General features: G+C 37.3%; 1 protein-coding gene across 5 annotated transcripts in view; it reads right to left on the bottom strand.

Annotated features, from left to right (window-relative positions):
• The window catches only part of DIAPH3 (diaphanous related formin 3), a 516,220-nt gene that overhangs the window by 397,808 nt on the left and 99,025 nt on the right, over positions 1–19,387 (bottom strand). For all 5 annotated transcript variants that reach the window (XR_013550080.2, XM_078433000.2, XM_078433008.2 and 2 more), the window contains one exon: positions 6,225–6,352. Coding sequence is in view for 4 of the 5 variants with exons in the window: in XM_078433000.2 (XP_078289126.1) it covers positions 6,225–6,352 (128 nt within the window). In the remaining variant the exon portion in view is untranslated. The remainder of the gene's footprint in view (positions 1–6,224; positions 6,353–19,387) is intronic.

Below are 19,387 nucleotides of genomic sequence, written 5' to 3'. Positions count from 1 at the left end.
CTTGCTCTGCCCTATGGGACAGATACAAAGGAAATCAACGTTTCCTTTGTGATTGTGGTACAGAGTCAAAGGGACAAGAGCCAAAGCCTAGAGGCCATTATCAAGGCTAGGACACACGGCAAAAATGAGAATCTCAAAGGGTCACACCTGCAATAAGAAGGTAAGCTAGAAATAAACCTATCCACCTGCCCAGTAAAGGACAAGGCAAATATGTTCTGGTAACATATAACCCAAGTTAGATACATGTAAGGTGCCCATGTGTTAAAACAAACATAACACCAAAAACAAAAGTCCAAAACACCTCAAGCCAGAAATTTTAGTTTAAGTTGGCTCTGGGTTATTAGTATCCATATGTGTCTAGTAGTTGAAAATCATTCAATTCATTCTAGCAAAATATATCTTCAAAATAAATCTCAAAGAAAAAGTTCAAAGGGACAGGAGGCCACTCTCATTACAGAGCACACAAAGAAACAAGACATGAGTAAAGATGGAAAGAACTAACCAGCCAACCAAATAACCGAGATCAGGCCTGAGAAATTTTCACTTACTAGATTACAGACCTAGAAAGTAGGGATACTTACTATGTTTAAAGAAATAAAACAGGATTAAAAACAAGCATGAAGCAACAAATTATGAAAAAGACAAGGAGTTTTAAGACAGAAACAGAGGCACCTGGGTGGCTCAGTAGGTTGAGTGTCCAACTCTTCATTTCAGCTCAGGTCATGATCTCAGGGTCTTGAGATCAAGCCCCACGTCAGGCTCTGTGCTGACAGAGCAGAGCTCCTCTCTCTCTGCCCCTCCCTCTGCTCACACTCTCTCTTTCAAACTAAATAAACTTAAACATAAATAAATAAAATGGAACGAAGGAGAAATAACAGGGATGAAATTATAATAATGGAAATTTAAAATGCAACATATAGCTCAATAGCATATTAGACACCAGTGAAGAAACAAGAAAACGAGAAGATCTAATAAATAAATATAAATGCTTCCAGAATATAGAGGAAGAATATAGAGGGATATAGAGGAATGTAAACTATTAAGTTGATAATAAATAATGGCATATGGAGGAAGAAGGCCTGCATCCTAACATATATAAAATGAGGAAAAATTGTAAAGGGATAATAGCTGAAATTTTCACAGAATGTATTAAGGACACCAAACCATACTCAGCAAGCTCCCCCAAAACCCTAGAGGATAAATAGGAAAATTTCAACCTAGACACAGAACAGAGAGAAAAGGCAGATTACCCGGAAAAAAATGAGTTTTAGATCAAGAGCCAACCCTTTGAAAACAGCAATGCAAGGCAGAAGAGGAAATACTATCTTCAGTGCACTAACTTATCCAAAAGCCCTCCATTTCATGCCTTAGGAAAAGCATCCTTCAAAAGTAAAGGCAAATTAAGTCACTTTCTGACAAATTAAAGAGTTTTACCATTAAAAGACTTTGGCCAAGGGAGCCTAATAATATACTTGAAGCAAGAGTAAAATCATCAGAGACAAATGTGTAATACCCAAAAAGGAATGACTAAATGAATGTGCAAACATATATACATACACATATCTGTAGTTTGACTCAATAGTAATAGCTAATTTGTGACATTAAAAAGAAAAAAAATACAACTAATATATCACACAACACTAGCATACAAATTAACAGAAGGTGATTGGTGTTCAAGTATTTTTAGGTCTATGTTCTTAGGTTCAAAACACAGGATATTGCTTATTTTTGTCCCTTTTAGGCAAAAATTAAATTTCCTTTTTGAGTGTGTACATGCTAACTTTCTTTTCTAAGATCAGAAAGGGAAAATGTGTTCCAAATTAGTAAGTAAGGAAAAAAGTGAAATGAGAAATTAAAAATCTACCCAAAAGAATTAAGGAAGAAGAGAAAGAAGGAGAGGAATAATACAGAAAAGGAACAAAGAGCAGAAGGGTGGGTGTATAAAGGAAGATGAACACAGTGGAAGCAGCATAAACTACTTGAAAATTCAAAATGAAATGTCAGGTACAGATTCCAAAACGTTTTTACAGTGGCGATGAAAACATAAAACTACCAGAAAATGACAAAGACTATCAGATTTGTTAAAAAGGAGCATTTGTATACTATTTGTAATAGATCTTCCTAAAACATAAGAAAAAATAAAAGTATGGGAAAGTATGGATTGTGATGGTGTGTGCGTAGTTGCACACATCAATGTACTTAAGTCTATCAAATACAATAGAGAGGGAAAGTCTCAGAAGAATGCACGGAAGATTATGCTGTTTACAGGAAGTGACAAAGATAAAACCAAATAATACACAAATTAAGAAGACATATATGGTGAAACTATAATGAAAAGAAAAAACAAAGATAACCCCTAAATTCAAAACAGCACTAACCACAGTATAGCGGGAGAACGGGACATAGAATTAAGCAGGGATGCATGGAAGCTTCCAAGTTACAAGCCTTATTTCTATCTCAGCTTCACAGGTAGGCAAGTGGGTGCTTGTTTTTCTCTTATCACAATGTCTTTACTACATGTTTAACGTTTTACAAAAATCTAATTTTAGGGGCGCCTGGGTGGCTCAGTTGGTTAAACATCCGACTTTGGCTCAGGTCATGATTTCACAGTTTGTGGGTTTGAGCCTCGCGTTGGGCTCTGTGCTGACAGCTCAGGACCTGAAACCTGCTTCAGGTTCTGTGTCTCCCTCTCTCTACCTCTCCCCAGCTTGTACTCTCTCTCTCACTCTCAAAAATAAACATTAACAAAAGTTTTTAAGAGATAAATAAAAATACATAAAAATTTAAATAACTATTAGCAACTTCAAAATTATCGGTCTTGACTTTTTTCTCCAGATCATGTTAGTATCAATGAGTATGTTGATCTCATTGCTTGCCACAAACTTCTTTGTCTCTTCACACAAGTGGTATAAGAAACAAAATATGTGTCAATTCTAAAACGAAGCTCTTCTATCAGCTTTGTGTTTAAGCACAGAAAAACTAGATTCTAAACATGGCACTGATCAAATGGAATAAAGATCCACAAAGGCTGCTCAGTTGCTTTACGGTAAACATTTTACTGCACATTTTTCTTAAAGTGATTTTTTGGAAGTTACAGTTATTACCTTAATCAAACCTAGTTCCAAAACCCCTTAGAATTTTAATGAAAAGATAATGTTAGCAAAAAAAAAAAAAAAAATTCTTGTAAACTTCAAAAAGCACATGTTAACTATGAGTAAAGGAAAATAATGCCTAAGATTAACACGAGACCTGATAGATAGGATTTTCTGAGCCAGAAATCGTGCCCTTGACAGCTACATCAAATTGAGAAAATGAAGATACATTCTGTAATTCATTTGCTATCTGCATAGATGAGTATGGACGAAAATGCTTGTTATCAATCATAATAATGTTAGTGTCTACTTTTTTACGTTTCCACCTCAACGTGTTCAATAGCTGAAACATAATTGTTGCCTATGTCAAGATCCACTAACAGTTATAATTGACAATTTGAAGAAGCTGGTCTTTTCCTAGTGTTCCAAAACTAAAGCACTGTGTCTTTTAGCTTTAAACTGTCACCGAGAATATTGAATAATCAATAAAACTTCAAAACAGAAGAACTTTGTGGTCTTCAAATCAACTCTTCATAAAAGGTGGCAAATAACATGATATTTAATGCACTGGTTTTCACATAATTCACTGTCTGGAGGGTAGAAGGTTGACATGGCTCATAATTGGTAGGTAGCGTTTCAGAAGCAGATAAATGATTCTGCAAGTATTGCATATCTAGATGGGGGTGGGGTGGAGGGAAGGGAGGTTTTCTTCTTGATCCTTGACTTTTTATTTAAATAAAACTCAATCCCAAACCAACATTGGAGAACCATCATTAATCAGTTCTCATGTTTCTTTTTTTCAAATTTATTCACAGACATTGAAGAATTTTAACTCTGATTTACTCAATAATACTACAGGGCTAACAACAATCTCAAAAGATTCTTAAAAGAATTTTAATTATTTTTCTCTTGAAATTGAGTCACACACTATACATCAAAAAATACGAAAAACACACTTTACCAGCAGACACAAAACTAATAGAAAAGTCCAAAGATTTGAACATAGGCATAAATTCAACTTTTACACATCCAAAGAAGCCATTCCACTAACTGGAGCACTGCACACAGAAATAGTCTTGAGTATCTTCTCAATTTTCTCTCTACATCAAGTGCCACAATTTCAGAAAAACTTCTCCAATGGTAAGATTTCTATCATTTATAGGGAAACATCGATAGCTTGTGGATTCCTGGTAATATAGCAGGTAATATAGCAGTTTAAGGCGAAATCACATATAAATGTATCCGCTGTAATATACATGAATTCATACATAAAAGTTTTCCTTTTGCTATCATAGTCACCTAATCAAATTATGAAGATAGCAGGAAGGGTCTGCTTCTAATCAAATTGGAAAACCACAAAAACAACCATTGCTCAGTGGTTGCCAGATAAACTAAGACATGGAGTGCATCTCTCCAGTCAACCCCAAAATATCCTTTTGCTACATTTAAACTCCATAAGTACAGGACCTGGATCTGCTTTGCTATTTACCCAAGCCCCACAAGACAGGGCTTTGTAAGTATTAGGTGTTCAGTAATTATTTTTTTAAATGAATATATTAAATAGGTACAGATTCAACTGGAAAGCAGAGTTCTTCATGTATGATTATACCTGCCAAATAAATTCTCAATTCAACTCAGTGTCTAACAATAGCCAAGGTAAAACTGAAGGAAGCTCAAATTAAACTTCATTGTTTCAATCGACAAGTCTTCACTGAGTACTTTTTATGTACTGTGTGCTATGAGTGGTAAAGAGAAGTAAGTAAGACATAGCAAGTCCTGGTCTCCTTCCCCTCATTAAGCTTACAGCCTACAAAACAAGCTGGATGTGGGGAAATATGGAAAAACAAAGATAAAGTTGAAATATACTTTGTTTCCTCTTCATGCTCCTCAGTTAAACCTCACTCACTTCATGTCTCAACAGGTAAGGTCTTTTTGTTTTAAATAGGTGTACTGTGAAGGATTTTTTCATACTGTAGCCAAACTTCAGAAGTGTCCAAAAAAGTAGTAACAGAGCAGACATCAAAGAGATTCTATTACATATTATTAACCTCTGTAGTCATTCTAGCCCTGACAATTATTTATACACACACACACACACACACACACACACACACTTTTCAAAAATTTTTTTTAATGTTTATTTATTTTTGACAGAGAGAGAGAGAGACTGTGCAGGCGAAGAGAGAGAGGGAGACACAGAATCTGAAGCAGGCTCCAGACTCTGAGCTGTCAGCACACAGCCCCACATTGGGCTCGAACTCACGAAGCATGAGATCATGGCCTGGGCCAAGGTCAGACACACAACTGACTGAGCCGCCCAGGTGCCCCTCAAACACACATATTTTACACACATCTAATACACAGTATTTTCTTATGCAAAAACAAGCATTCATTTATTATACAAAAGAAGCCAAAACTGATCTACCTCAGACCCTTACAGCTCTGAAATTTTATGACTGCTCAGACATTTCATAACAACTTCTGCTTGAACTTTTTCAAGAATATTCTGAGCCTAAAAGTCTAAAACTTGATTTATAGAGACATCTCTATTAGAGTTGCTGGATCCAGGACACCTAGTTAAATTTGGATTCCAGATAAACAAAATCTCACAGTGTCCGTATATCTGAAATTCAGATTTCACTCGGCATCTTGTATTTTGACTCACTACATCTGGCAATACTAACCTATGTGCTCCTATAAAGACATAATTTCCAATAAAGGATGAGTTAAATAATAGTATTTCTTTGTGTGTCAAACAAAAATCAGCCACTATATATACAATACCAAAATTCGCATGTAACTCAGCCATGTTACATTGATAGTTTTTGATCATGATGATTTTCTTTTAAAAAACACCATTTCTTCACATTTTTAAGGAAAAAAAGAGTAAATTTGTTCTTGTTTTTAAGTCCCCAGGCTATGTATCACTTGGTAATAAACACAAAAGTACTGATGGCATTATATTACATTATGCATACAAACATTAGATACTCAGTTTTTACCCTGAGACACCATTGAGGTATACCACCCAGGAACAGATACTATAAAGAAAGTGTTAAATGAAAATAACAGATTAAAGACATCTGTTTAATTTACTAACATGCCCTGATGATGTTCAGATAGATGAATTACCTGACAGGATTACTAGTCAAAGATACGCGGAGGGACTCCAGGCATGTGACAATGTCATCTGCAGACCCCATTTTCAGTTCATGGATGAATTCCTGAGGTGAGATCTGTCGCCTACTCTTAAGACTTCCCTGTAATTTAAAGAAAAAAAAAATTTATCTTCATTAAAGCACTATCAATTACATTAATCCTATCTTTCATATAGCAGCTGCATGCAACTACTCCGAGCAGTCTTACTTTGCAGGAATGATTCCTCTGCTCACAAATATAAATTATCATCTACGATATTCACCAAAGATGAAACACCAAAAGGTTTGCAAATTAAAAGGACCTTCTCAGGGTGCCTGGGTGGCTCAGTTGGTTAAGTATCTGACTTCGGCTCAGGTCATGATCTCACAGTTGTGAGTTTGAGCCCCGCGTCGGGCTCTGTGCTGACAGCTCAGAGCCTGGAGCCTGCTTCAGATTCTGTGTCTCCCTCTCTCTCTGCCTCCTCCCCGGCTTGCATTCTGTCTTGCTCTCAAAAATAAATAAACACTAAAAAATTTATTTTAAAAGTAAAAGGACTTTCTCAAATGCAAAATATCTTGGAAAACAATGAAGTGTGGAGACATACATATCATAGGAAATATCTGAAAATAGAGTAATCTATTTTAGGCACTTGCAACATAAAAATCAAAACTCAATACAAGAAAAGCCCTGTTAAAACTAATCTTCTAAGCACCACAAAAAAAGCCTTGAAGCTACTGACTCAACTACCAGTAAGTGCCTAGTTCTAAGCACAATATACAAAGAGATGATCAAAACCTAAGTCTGGAAGGAGAAATGCAAGCACAGTAGTAATACTTTCTGGTGAATCTAATTCCTGCAATACAGTACCTACCTCAGGACCCAGAGGAGGAATCCCTAACTTGGTGAGCAGATGAGGGAAGCCCGAGTAAAAGCGCGAAGGGAAGTCAGTTAAGGGGACTGAGAATTAGGAACTTCTTCCAGACTGAAATAGGGCACATGTGTACAACCACAAAGAAAACCAGAAGCACTTATAGCCAAAGATATCAGCCAGATCAGGGAGGGACAGAGCACCGCTAATCAATCAGATTTTCCAGGGCAGTTTTGGAAGGATCACTCTGGCAGCAGTATAAAATGCAGATTAGAAGAGCTGGAGTTCATTCATTATTCAACATTTCGTGCCTACTAAGTGTCAGACACTGTTTGAAGTGCTATACAGAGAACAGTCAATAAGAGACAAACATCCCTAGGTACATGGAGCTTTCTTCTCCATGGAGAAGAATAAAGCCAGGCAGTCAATAAATGAACTAAGCAGTTAAAGTAGTTGCTTTGTAGCTACGGAAAAGCGCTACAGAGAAACATAAAAGCAGAGAAGTAGAATAAGGAGCACAGGAGGTGGTTTGCAATTTCAAACAGTGTGGTCACAGAAAGACTCGCAGAAGAATCTGAAGGCCTCAAACTTGAGTATTAGAATAAAGGTGTGAAGGACAGAGAAGTAACCACACCTGTAACTGAAAAGTTGTAATGGAAGGGACTGTACCCTCAGAGGCCACCCAAAGAACTCTGATTTTACTTTCAGATGAGAAGCAACAGAAGCAGCAAGACTGGTTAGAAAGGTACAAACATAGTCCAGAAGGAAAAAATGAAGCAGCATGAACAAAGTCCAGAACTGAATCTACTTAAATTACGGATTACACATCCAAGGGGAAGGAATTATACATGTTCAAGAGCAGATTAGTTGGGGTGTCAGGAAATCAGATCCACTTTTTTTAAATTTTTTATTATTAATTTGCCACAATATTGCCCAAGAAAACACTTCCAATAACACAAAACAAATTAGCACAGGAAAGACAGAGGGTTTTCATCAATAGCAGAGTGGTTATTTACCAAAAAGAAAAACAAAATTGAGCAAAATCTACAAAAATAAATTTGAAAGGAGAAATGAAATGATTTAGTGAAAATAAACACTTTTGAAATCAGTGACTGTTACTTATTATTAAAAAGAATACATTCAACTTGTACTGACAGCATTTTCGGTATCCTTTTCTGCTTTAAATTACTTAAGTATTGCCTGTTCAACACAGAAAATTTGGAAATCAGAAAAGCACTAGGAAAAAAAAGTGCCTCAAAATGACTCTTAACTTGATATTTCTCTTTTAAGTGTTTTTTCTCATTTAGAATATGTAATAGTCCATATACATTCATAAACACATGTACTTTACTTTCAAAAATATTATGTCATACAGATTGTTCAGTAGGCTACTTTTATCTTTAGTAATATTTCATGAATATATCCCACATCTTAAATGAAAATTTTTTTCCTGGCTACAGACTGTTAACATACCATTACTTACATAATTTAGACCCATATTATTGGGCGCGTAGGTTGCCCAATATACTTTCTTGGTATCTTAATTTGTCAAGTTTCCTGTACATGCTGTCAATATTTTTTTAATGCTTACTTATTTCTTTTGAGAGAGAAGGTAAGTAAGTGAGCACACGCATGCAAGCAGGGAGAGAGGGAGAGAGAGAGAAAGAGAGAAAGAGAGAGAGAGAGAGAGAGAGAGAGAGAGAGAGAGAGAGAATGAATCCCAAGCAGGCTCCTCACTCTCAGAGCAGAGGCCTATGCAGGGCTTGATCTCATGAACTGTGAGATCATGATCTGAGCCAAAATCAAGAGTCAGATGCTTAACCAATAGAGCCACCCAGGTGATCCATCAGGTCAATATTTTTATCAAAATATGTATCAACAGAAGTTAAACTAGATCTTTTTGTAGTACTTTCTGAATTTATCACTGAAATAATTATGACATGGAGGGATCAAAATACACCAAAGCTGAGATCAACTGGTTCCTTTCAACAAAAAATGGGTAAGCACATATAGTCAATACTTTTAAAATGTAAGAATAAAAAGCAATAAATGCATTTGAATAAAAATAAAAGTGATTTAGGGGCCCCTGGGTGGCTCAGTCAGTTAAGCAGCCAACGTCGGCCCAGGTCATCATCTTGCAGTTTGTGAGTTCGAGCCCCGCATCAGGCTCTGTGCTGACAGCTTGGAGCCTGGAGCCTGCTTCGGATTCTGTGTCTCCCTCTCTCTCTCTCTCTCTCTCTCTCTCTGCACCTTCCCAACTCATGCTCGCACTCTGTCTCTGTCAAAAATAAATAAATTTTTAAAAAATAAGTAAATAAAAAATAAAGGTGATTAAAAAAAAAAAAAAAAGTAATCACCTGCCCCACCACTTAACCCTATCTTTCAGAGGCCATCACTTTTAATTCCCTTAACTGTTTCTTCTGATGGTTACTTAATATGTCTAAATAACATGTTTACTCTGATTTTCTTAAACTTCTAAGTTTTCAATATTACCTTTGACTTCCATTATGAAAGATAAGGAGCTAGTTATATTAAAACAATGGAATTTGTACTCTTCCATCTTCTGGCTATAGTTATAAGTAAACTCAGTTGAACCAGAAGATGCCAATTCCATGACATGGAAGCTGACTGAATCCAGGCTCTATGAGATCCAGAGAGATTTTTGGATCACTGAACTTAGTAATTCTTTACTTTGTTTCATGACACAAAATAGGACATCATATGCCCCCATTCATAAAGTCTTCCAGCTACTATAATTCCCATGTTGGTCAAACCAACTCATTGGTGCCCCCACAGTAGTGGAGATGCGAGAAGCATGTTGGATCTTCCCATTCCTATTCAGTTTTTTACTGGAGGTACAAACTAGTATGGCAAGGCAATAACGACAGCAACAATAGAGATTAGAAAAGAAGAAGAAGTAAGACAGTCTCTACTTGCAGATGAAATTATCTACATGAATTCAGCAAGATCACAGAATAAAAGTTCAACCTTTAAAAAATATTTTTTTATTTCTAAATATTACTAGTAAGTGAGAAATGAAATTTTACAATTTAACACTTCAAATAGCATCAAAAAAAGCCCTCACAAAATAATGAGGAAAATTTTTAACAAAAGAAGATAAATACCTATATGGAGAACTACAAATATTGTGAAGAGGTATTAAAGAGGACCTAAATCAATGATCTTATGCCAAGTTCATGGGTCAGAAGGCTCGGTATTATTAAGACATTGTTAAGAAATACATTTTCTGAAGGACAATGTATATATTCAATATATTCACCATCAGAATCCCAGCAAGTTTTTCAGAAATTGAGAAGCAGCTTCTAAAATTTATATGGAAAAAAAAATTTATATGGAAATGCAGGAAACCTAAAGTAGAGCAATTTAAAAGAATAAAGTTGGGGGGATTTTTCCAATTTCACGATTTACTATAAAGCTACTAAAATCAAGTTAGAATAGTAGAAGCATCAATAGAAAAGAATCCAGAAATACACTTGCACCTATGTAGTCAATGATTTTCAACCAAGGTGTTAATGTAATTTAATAGGGTAAGAAGAATCTCTTCAACAAATAGTGCTGGAACAACAGGACATCCAAATGAGAAAAAGTGAACCTAGACCTTAGACCTAAATGTGCAAGCTAAAACTTAATGTCTATAAGAAAACATAGATGAAAAGCTTCACTACCTACGGGGAAGGCAAAGATTTCTTAGGACAAGAGGCACTAACTAGAAAATTATTCATAAATTAGACTTCATCAAAATTTAAACCTTCAATTTTTCAAACAACTCTTAAGATAGTTTTATTGAGACAATGAAAAGGAAGCCACAGGCTAGGGGAAAATATCCATAATACAAGTCAAGAAGTGTGCAGTCCGAGTCTACATAACGTAACAAGCTAAATGAGCCTGTTACTGGTTCCTGAATGGCGGCAGAAAACATGAGTCTGCAGTTAGAGACAAAGGGCTGTATTATGCCTGTGTTGGTTCCCTGATCCACCAAGTCCCACAGGGGCAACACAGGGCTCCCTGATGGATGATCAACGCCTCCACATGCCGTAGAATGCATTATAGGATACTGAGCATGGGGAACTCACCAATTTTAAAGTGAACAATAACAAGCCTGCTCATTGTCTACAGGGAGACATAACCACCTTTCAAGGCAGCTCACTGCAAGCACAACCCTGAGAAATGGATTCAGTAAAGAGCAGTCAAGCCTTCCATTCTTGGTGTAACTAGAATAAATATACAGAGGTACTCAGGAACCATGGCAGACTGCCTCTCCCAACAATAAATGCATCTCATAAAGATTTGTATTCAGAACTTTCAATGAAGTCCTACAACTCAGTAGTAATAAGACAAATAACCCAGTTTAAAAAATGATCAAAAGACTTCACGAAAGAAGATACATGAATGGCCAATAATCACATGAAATAATGTTCAAGATGATTTGCCACCAGGGAAATGCGGTTTAAAACCACAAGTGAAAAAAACAAAAACAAACAAACAACTCACCACGAATGAGGTAACACTTCACATCCCCTAGAGAGGGGAGGATGTGAAGCACCTAAAAGTCACCTATACTACTGGTGGAAACGTAAAATGGTGTTGCCACTTTGGCAAAAAGTCTGGCAGGTTTTTTGTTGTTTTTTTTTTTTTTTTAAAGATAAATGTACACTGACCAGAGGACTCCGCAATTATACAGCGAGGTATTACGCAGGAGAAAAAACAAAACAACAAAAATTCATACAATGTTCAGAGGTGTTTTATTCATAATATTCAAATCACTGGGAACAACCCAACTATTCATCGAGTTGTGGTATATCTATTCAATGGAATACTGTACAACAATAAAAAAGACTCACTCATAATGCAACCAGATAGATGAACCCACCCCCCCCACAAAAAAAAAAAAAACTGCTGGGTTAAAAAAAGCCAAACAAAAAAGAGCACATAATGTATGGTTGTATGTATATGAAAGACCAAGACCAACCTGTCAGTCCTTTGTCCTGCTCCACTCTCTAGCTAACAGTATAAAAGCAAACGTGTCAATAGTTCTTGTTGTATTTGGGTGGAAGATGGGGGTAAAGACAGACAGCATCTTAAATGGAGCAGCAGGTAGACTTCACCAACAAACACTGGGAAAGACAGAATAATTTCACTGGCTCAAAGTAACTCTTTATTTCAGCCATAGTAAGTCTTCCAGTTTGAGCAATTTATTATCTAAAAACCTCCACCTTTTTGCCCGAGATTCTTTCCTCTTAACACCCTCCCCTTTCACCCAAACTGTCACAATCACTACTGAATCTTTGCACAAGCCTACTCCCAGACAGCACATCTGGGCTGAGACTCACTTCCTGGGATAGGCCTCTTCCGAGCCACAAAAGGGGAATCCCCCGTCCACGGATTCCTTCTTCTTAACACTCGCCACTCTTATTTATTGTATAGAGGATATTGTGAGCATCTACTCTTTCCAGACATTGTTTACATGATGTAGACACAGGTGACCTAAGTGGTAGCAGAAGCAGCTATTGAAGAGTTCCAAGTCTGAGCAAATGACATTCTCCTAAGAAAATAACATTCAGCAGAAACCAGAATGAAGAGGAGAATGAAACATGTTTCAAGCAAAAGCAAAAGGCAGGAAAGAACTAGGTATATTCAAAGGATGGTAAAACGACACCTCAAAATCCCAGGAAATGACAGAGTTGAACAGGACAAGAGAGACACAACAAGCTGGTATTGGAGGCAGGGGATCAACAAACAGCCGCCTGAGTGCGAAATGTTTTCGTAGGACTCCCGAGCTAAGAGTGTTGCTTACATTTTTAAACGCTTGTAAAAAGGAAGAGGAGGAAGAGGAAACACTGGCACTGGCAGAAGTAACTGAAACCCTATGTGACTTGCAAAGCCTGAAACGTTTACTGTCTGGCTATCTAACACAAAGTTCTCTGGTCTCTGATGGTGAGGGCTTCAGGTTTATTCTGAATGGATGGAAAACTATTGGCAGATATCCAGCAGATAAATTCTAAGATCTATTAAAATCAAAAAACATTTTTTTTTTTTTTTAGAGAGTACACCCAAGTGGGGGAGATGGGCGGGGGGGGGGGGCGGGGAGGAGGGACAAGGAGAGAGAGACAGCAACAGAGGCAGAGAGAGAGAGAGAAACAGAGAGCATCTTAAGATTCTCTTAAGCATAGCTCAATACCACCACCCTGGGAACATGACCTGAGCCAAAATCACGAGTCAGACACTTAACCGACTGAGCCACCCAGGCTCCCCAAAATCAAACGCTTTTTAAAGACTGTTCTAACTACTGTGTCGCGACAGAATGTAAGGAGCAAAATGTGAAACAAGACCACCCGTTAGAAGGCCAGTACAGCGTCTGGTCAAGAGTGGACAGTAGCCTGGTGCAAGGAGCCAGTGATGGAAGGCATGAGATCTGCTCAATATGAAGTTAGATCAGACAAGACTGGCTGATAGTTTGGAGGTGAGGTATTGAAAGAAGTTAAATTCAAAGATGATGCTGAAGTTTTGGTCTTAACAACTAAGTGAGCAGTGCTGCCATCTACTGATCATTGATTCCCTGTCAAGAGCCTCAAGAGTGGTGGACTGGGGATAAACCCGGTCCAAAGTTCAAGGGGAAAGAAAAAAAAAGGGGGGCAACTCTTGTGAGGAGATTTCCCATAAAGGAGAGCAAAGAACTGGGGCAGCAGTTGGTGGGGAGCTATAGTGTGGATTTTCTTTGGGGGAAACTACAAGATGTTTGCAGGCTGATGGAAATGACCAAGCAGGGAGGAAGAAACTAATAATGCAGAAGAAGGTAGGTAAAGATGCAGGGAAACAAACAAGTAAACAAACAAAAAACTCAAGCAGATGACTCGGGATGTAGCCTACAAGAGGAAGGAATGATCTTACACAGTCACAGGTAAAGTCTATCACCATAAGAAGAGCAAAAGCAAAGTCGAGGGGAACAGATTCAGGTAGCTTGTTAGACCTGGTGATTAGGAAGTGAGGCGTGAAAGTTCTACTGTGATTGCATCAACCTTCTCAGGGATAGAAATAGCAATATAATCGGCTACAAGTGAGGACGCAGAGTTGGAGGTATAAGAAAAGGTATGAAATCATTTCCAGAAAGCAAAGAAGTGTGCTGGCAAGGGTCAGGTGGTAGGATATCTGTTAAGGGCTCACTTGTCAACCGTAGTCATTCAGAAAACACTACTTGTGGCTGTATGCTTCTTCCCAAATGCATGTTGTGCTGAGATGCAAAAGCAGACGAGGTAGGAAATTTAGTTTAACCAAGGGGAGAGTTTATATGGACCAAGAGGGAAATAAAAGAACTGTTTACTGAAGGTAACAATGGAGCATGTGTCTAAGGTCAATAAGGAAAGAAGGATGTAGCAGCAGTTGGAAAGTGATGGACATGAACAAATGGTAGAGTCGATGGATCGGTAGTTCTAAAAGGGTTATGGAATTCTTTCAGTGGGAATATTAAGTAAGCAGAAAGACAGGTAATGCTCCACTAAGTTTGTAAACCATATTTAGGGGTGGTATTTTACTATGGGAGGCAACGAGTGGTTGAGGTTGGGTAGAAAAACCAAAGATTGTTGGAAATGATAGTCGAGAAAATGAGAGGACTGAATGTTAGATGGATCCTCTGTGTGAATGATGAGGTCAGAAAGGACAAGGGCAGCGGTAATAGCAGGAAAAAAGCAAAGGCTAGGGGCCAAATCTGTGAATGTGCTGGTACCTCTTTGTATTTTACTGGAGAAGGTCTTACATGTCTACTCAGACAGTGTCTGCCTCTGCCTAATTCATCACTGTGTCATCAGTACGTTGTAAAATTGCTGGCACTCAGTGAATGAACGAGGCTATAATAAAATCTAAGGTATACATAGAATAAGAATTAAAACAAGAAAGGCGAGGAAGATAAGTCACAAGAAAAAATTCTCAATACTTACTCAGAAAGGAATACCTCAAATGAAAGACACAGGCAACAGACCAGATAATTGGGTGATTAGCTTTCACCAGAATTTCCCCCTTTTATTATAGTACTATCAACACACAGGTACAAAAGAAAGGAAACTGTGGGGAGAAATACATTACGTGAATAATCAGAAATATTCCTTTTAAGCACAGCTCTTCCTGTGTTTCTTTCATTTCACATAACTTCAAAGGAAGCGGGAAGTAGGGGGAGAGAGGAAGGACACTCACGTCTGCCTATCTCTGATTCCATTAGCCATGGAGATGAAAATACTTAGAAAGCTTTATCCCCTGTGGTATCAAAACACATTAGTGAGATAAGGATGTCTGCCTGACATCACAAAAATTAGAAGGATATTTATCCAACATAATTTTTAAATCTTTTTTAATCCCTTAGTAAATTTTATTCTGAAATACCAAATGCAGGATAGAAAGAAAAGTACATAACATTCCTCTTGTCAGATTCCTTATTAAATGTATTCTAAGGTATAGAAAGTAATATGCACTTTCACAACTTATTTCCCTCACCATTTCTATATTTCTGAAACCAAATATTCTTTCTTTTGCTATGTAACTATTAAAGGTAATGGTAGTCATTTCTTCTGTACCTGCCTCAATGCCTGCATTTCATCGCAGGTCAGGTATCAGAACTTTTCAGTAGATTTCTCCATTATTCTGTCTCATTTATTTGTTTGCAGAATTTGAAATACCATCTCCATGACAAATTAAAAATATATCCTATTTCCAGTTACCGGTAGAAAGTATTAGAGAACATTCTTTCATTTTTCAAATAATTGAATGATTTACATACAAATATGGAGAATTCACCACTCAATGGAGACCTAATTTTAAAAACAGTAAAACAAGCTATCTCTAGAAAGCCTGCAGGCTCTGCAGGAAGATGACCCACCCTAATGTGTATGTGGGTGAGGACAATGACCTTTCAGTCCCTGGTAGAATGTCTGACACATGATAGTTGCTTTAAGCAAAAGTTTGCCCAATTACTCAACTCATTGAATCATACCTTATTCCTCCTGGAATGTACTTTGTACCCATACTACATCCTCAACCATGGGTAATGGTCTCTTACTCACACCTAAAACCATAAAGAAAAATCAGCATGTTTTAACATGACCCAAAATATATAGCCTTTGGCAGTTAAAAACTTGAAATATTGGGGGACTGTAAGAAAACACTGAAACCTTAACTTTTTTAAAATTTCTTTATTTTGAGAGGGGTGGAGGAGGGGCACAGAGAGAGAGGGAGAGAGAGAGAATCCCAAGCAGGCTCGCACCAATAGTGGAGAGCCCCGTGCGGGTCTTGAACTCACGAACCATGAGATTATGACCTGAGCTAAAACCAAGAGCCAGATGCTTAAGTGGCTGAGCTACCCAAACACGCCAAAATCTTAACTGATCTTTATATGAAGTAAGTTACTAGACTCAAGATCCCTCTCAATGACATTCACTTTGTAATTTTTAGCAGGTAAACTGCAGAGAACAACAAAAATTCCATCAGCATAAAACAAAAGGAGTCAAAAAGCCTAATAAGTTCTCATAGCGAGGAGAGTGTGCGTGCACACGTGGTCTGGCATTGGTGTGTGTGTGCCTGTTTCTATCTGCCGGTCAGTAACTCTAGGTTAACTGCCTCAGTATCTCTTTAGTATTAGAACTCCTGTGGTCTTGGTACCTAATTCAGGTGATCAGACTAGTGAAGGAGAAGAAGATATGAAATGTGGAGACTATTTAAAGAAATAGTGTGCATTGATAATGACTGTATTTTAAGAAAACTGCAGAGTCAGCACTGTGCAAAACGGGTAAACACAGTTGCTGCCAAGGGGGTAATTATAATCTAAATTACTATCATGTATATTGCTATTAAAATGCATTACTACAATTTCCTTGCATTTTTCAAATGATTTCTAGCATCTCTAATGTCACAGATCAACAGAAACACTAAACTGTCAGTGCAGTATGAATTACTTATTTTCAGAACATTTACAACCCCAACAGATCTCCAGTGCCAATAAAATCTGTTATTCAGAGATGATATTATGCAAACTCATAGTAGAAACTATGAGCAATGACAAGTACTGCAGAAAGGGGCGTTCACCACCACCAACAAAAAAAAGTTCAGCAAAGAGTTTCTTTTAGGAGTTATTATTTTTTCCATAAACATTTAATGAGCATGATTATGTACCAAGAACTTCTCCTATAATTTTGGAGGCTGCTTTTAGCGTACATTAAAAATAGCATACGTTAAAGGTTTAGAATTATCAAGTACATTTTACAAAGGAACATGATAAAATACAGAAAAATCTGCTGCTCTCCCTCTTTCAGTTTCTAAAATAGCTCTACAGAAGAAAAAAAAAAAAAGCAGATTGATCCAACACTAATTTTAGCCACTCAGAAATTAACTTGCATAAAAGAAATTCAACACATTACATTCCTCGTATTATCCATCAATACTTAACTAGCATCGACATCCCTTCTATTCACAGGAAAGCTTTCTCACATTAGCCCATTGCCTTCAATAAAACAGTTGACTATTTAGACGATTTTGTATATTTAAAAAGACTTGCTTCAACTGCTCAAAGCAATGTCCTGCTATTATAAACTTCCATCTGGTTACCATGACCAGAACTCAGGTGCTTTTTAGCTTCTAAACCTCAAAAGGATGTACCATAACAGTTAACAGTCAACTGCTTCTACCCACAGCCAGAGAACAGAAGCCAAATCAACCATGGTGAGCAACACATCATGAACACATTGCATGAACCATAACACACAATTATAAATAAGAATGAGGGTGTCTCTGAGCTGTATGGCATGATTTTCATTACAGAGTTTGAAGTCGAAAAATTATGAAAGAATGTATTACTTTGTGTTTATGAAGAGATATATTCATATATTCATTATTTGTACAAAAACAGGCAGGAAGAGGGGCGCCTGGGTGGCGCAGTCGGTTAAGCGTCCGACTTCAGCCAGGTCACGATCTCGCGGTCCGTGAGTTCGAGCCCCGCGTCAGGCTGGGCTGATGGCTCGGAGCCTGGAGCCTGTTTCCGATTCTGTGTCTCCCTCTCTCTCTGCCCCTCCCCCGCTCATGCTCTGTCTCTCTCTGTCCCAAAAATAAATAAAAAACGTTGAATAAATAAATAAATAAAAAATAAAAATAAAAAAAAACAGGCAGGAAGAAATAATCAGGAACTCATGAGATTGTGTACCTTCTGGGAGATGGGAATATGGTAGGTAAGACAGAGAGCAGAACACCCTAAAAGAAAAGAGGGTAAGTGACAATGCTTTAGGGATACCTCTGTGTATGTCTTTTTATTTTTCATACACTCAAAAAGAAAAAAAACAAAATCAAAGAGGACGGGAGGAAAATCCTTAAGTGAGACGAACCCAAGTAAGTTGACCTAATTATAATTCAAATAGGTAATTATTTCAGAGAAATAAACTAGAATATAAAAATCAAAGGTAACAGTATAAATTTGTGGTCTGAAGGAAAAGGTATTTGGATAGATACAGCTAGCTAAAAATAAGGAAAAAATAAATAAAAGGTATATGTATATACATGTATACTATAGGTTTTCTACATATGGATTTACTTATATTTAATATATATACACATGTATGCATGCAATTTCCAAATATGCACACATCCGTGCTCGCTTCGGCAGCACATATACAAATATGCACACATCCATATACACGTCTCATACATATCAACATATATACATCCCCATATCAACATATATATATGTATATACATACATACACATATATATGCCTTAGCTCTGTCTGAAAGGGCCTAAAGATGGCCCATTAGAAGACCTAACATTCAGATCCCAACTTCTAAATAGCATTCTCCATTAAAAGAAACCATTCCTTGAACAAAGGACTGATTCCAGGGCAGAGGCTAGGATAATACAGGATGATCTCAAATGTTTTCTGCAAGAGAGGAAGCAGAGCTCCAAGAATGATGGGGACATGCCAAAAGATAAGGGAACCAGCCTGAAGGGGTCTCTACTGGCCAAAGATACCAGGGAGAGGATGGGCCCTGGAATGACTGCTTCGAGGGCAAGGGGTTTCCTTTGGGGTTGATGGAAAGGTTCTAGAAGTGAACAGTGGTAATGCACAACACTGTGAAAATAGTAAATGTCAATGAATTGTACACTTTAAAATTGTTAAGGTGGTGAAGTTTATAGTGTGTGGATTTTCTCACACAAAAAAAAAAAGTTTTAAAAAATATTTATGAAACAGGAAACTTGTTGTCTTAGAAGTTAGCAGTTACCTTGAAGAGAAGAAGCATAGGG

Source organism: Panthera onca, chromosome A1, assembly GCF_046562875.1.
Source record: "Panthera onca isolate mPanOnc1 chromosome A1, mPanOnc1 haplotype 2, whole genome shotgun sequence".
NCBI classification, from domain to species: domain Eukaryota; kingdom Metazoa; phylum Chordata; class Mammalia; order Carnivora; family Felidae; genus Panthera; species Panthera onca.
This window is presented reverse-complemented; position numbering and strand designations above follow the sequence as displayed.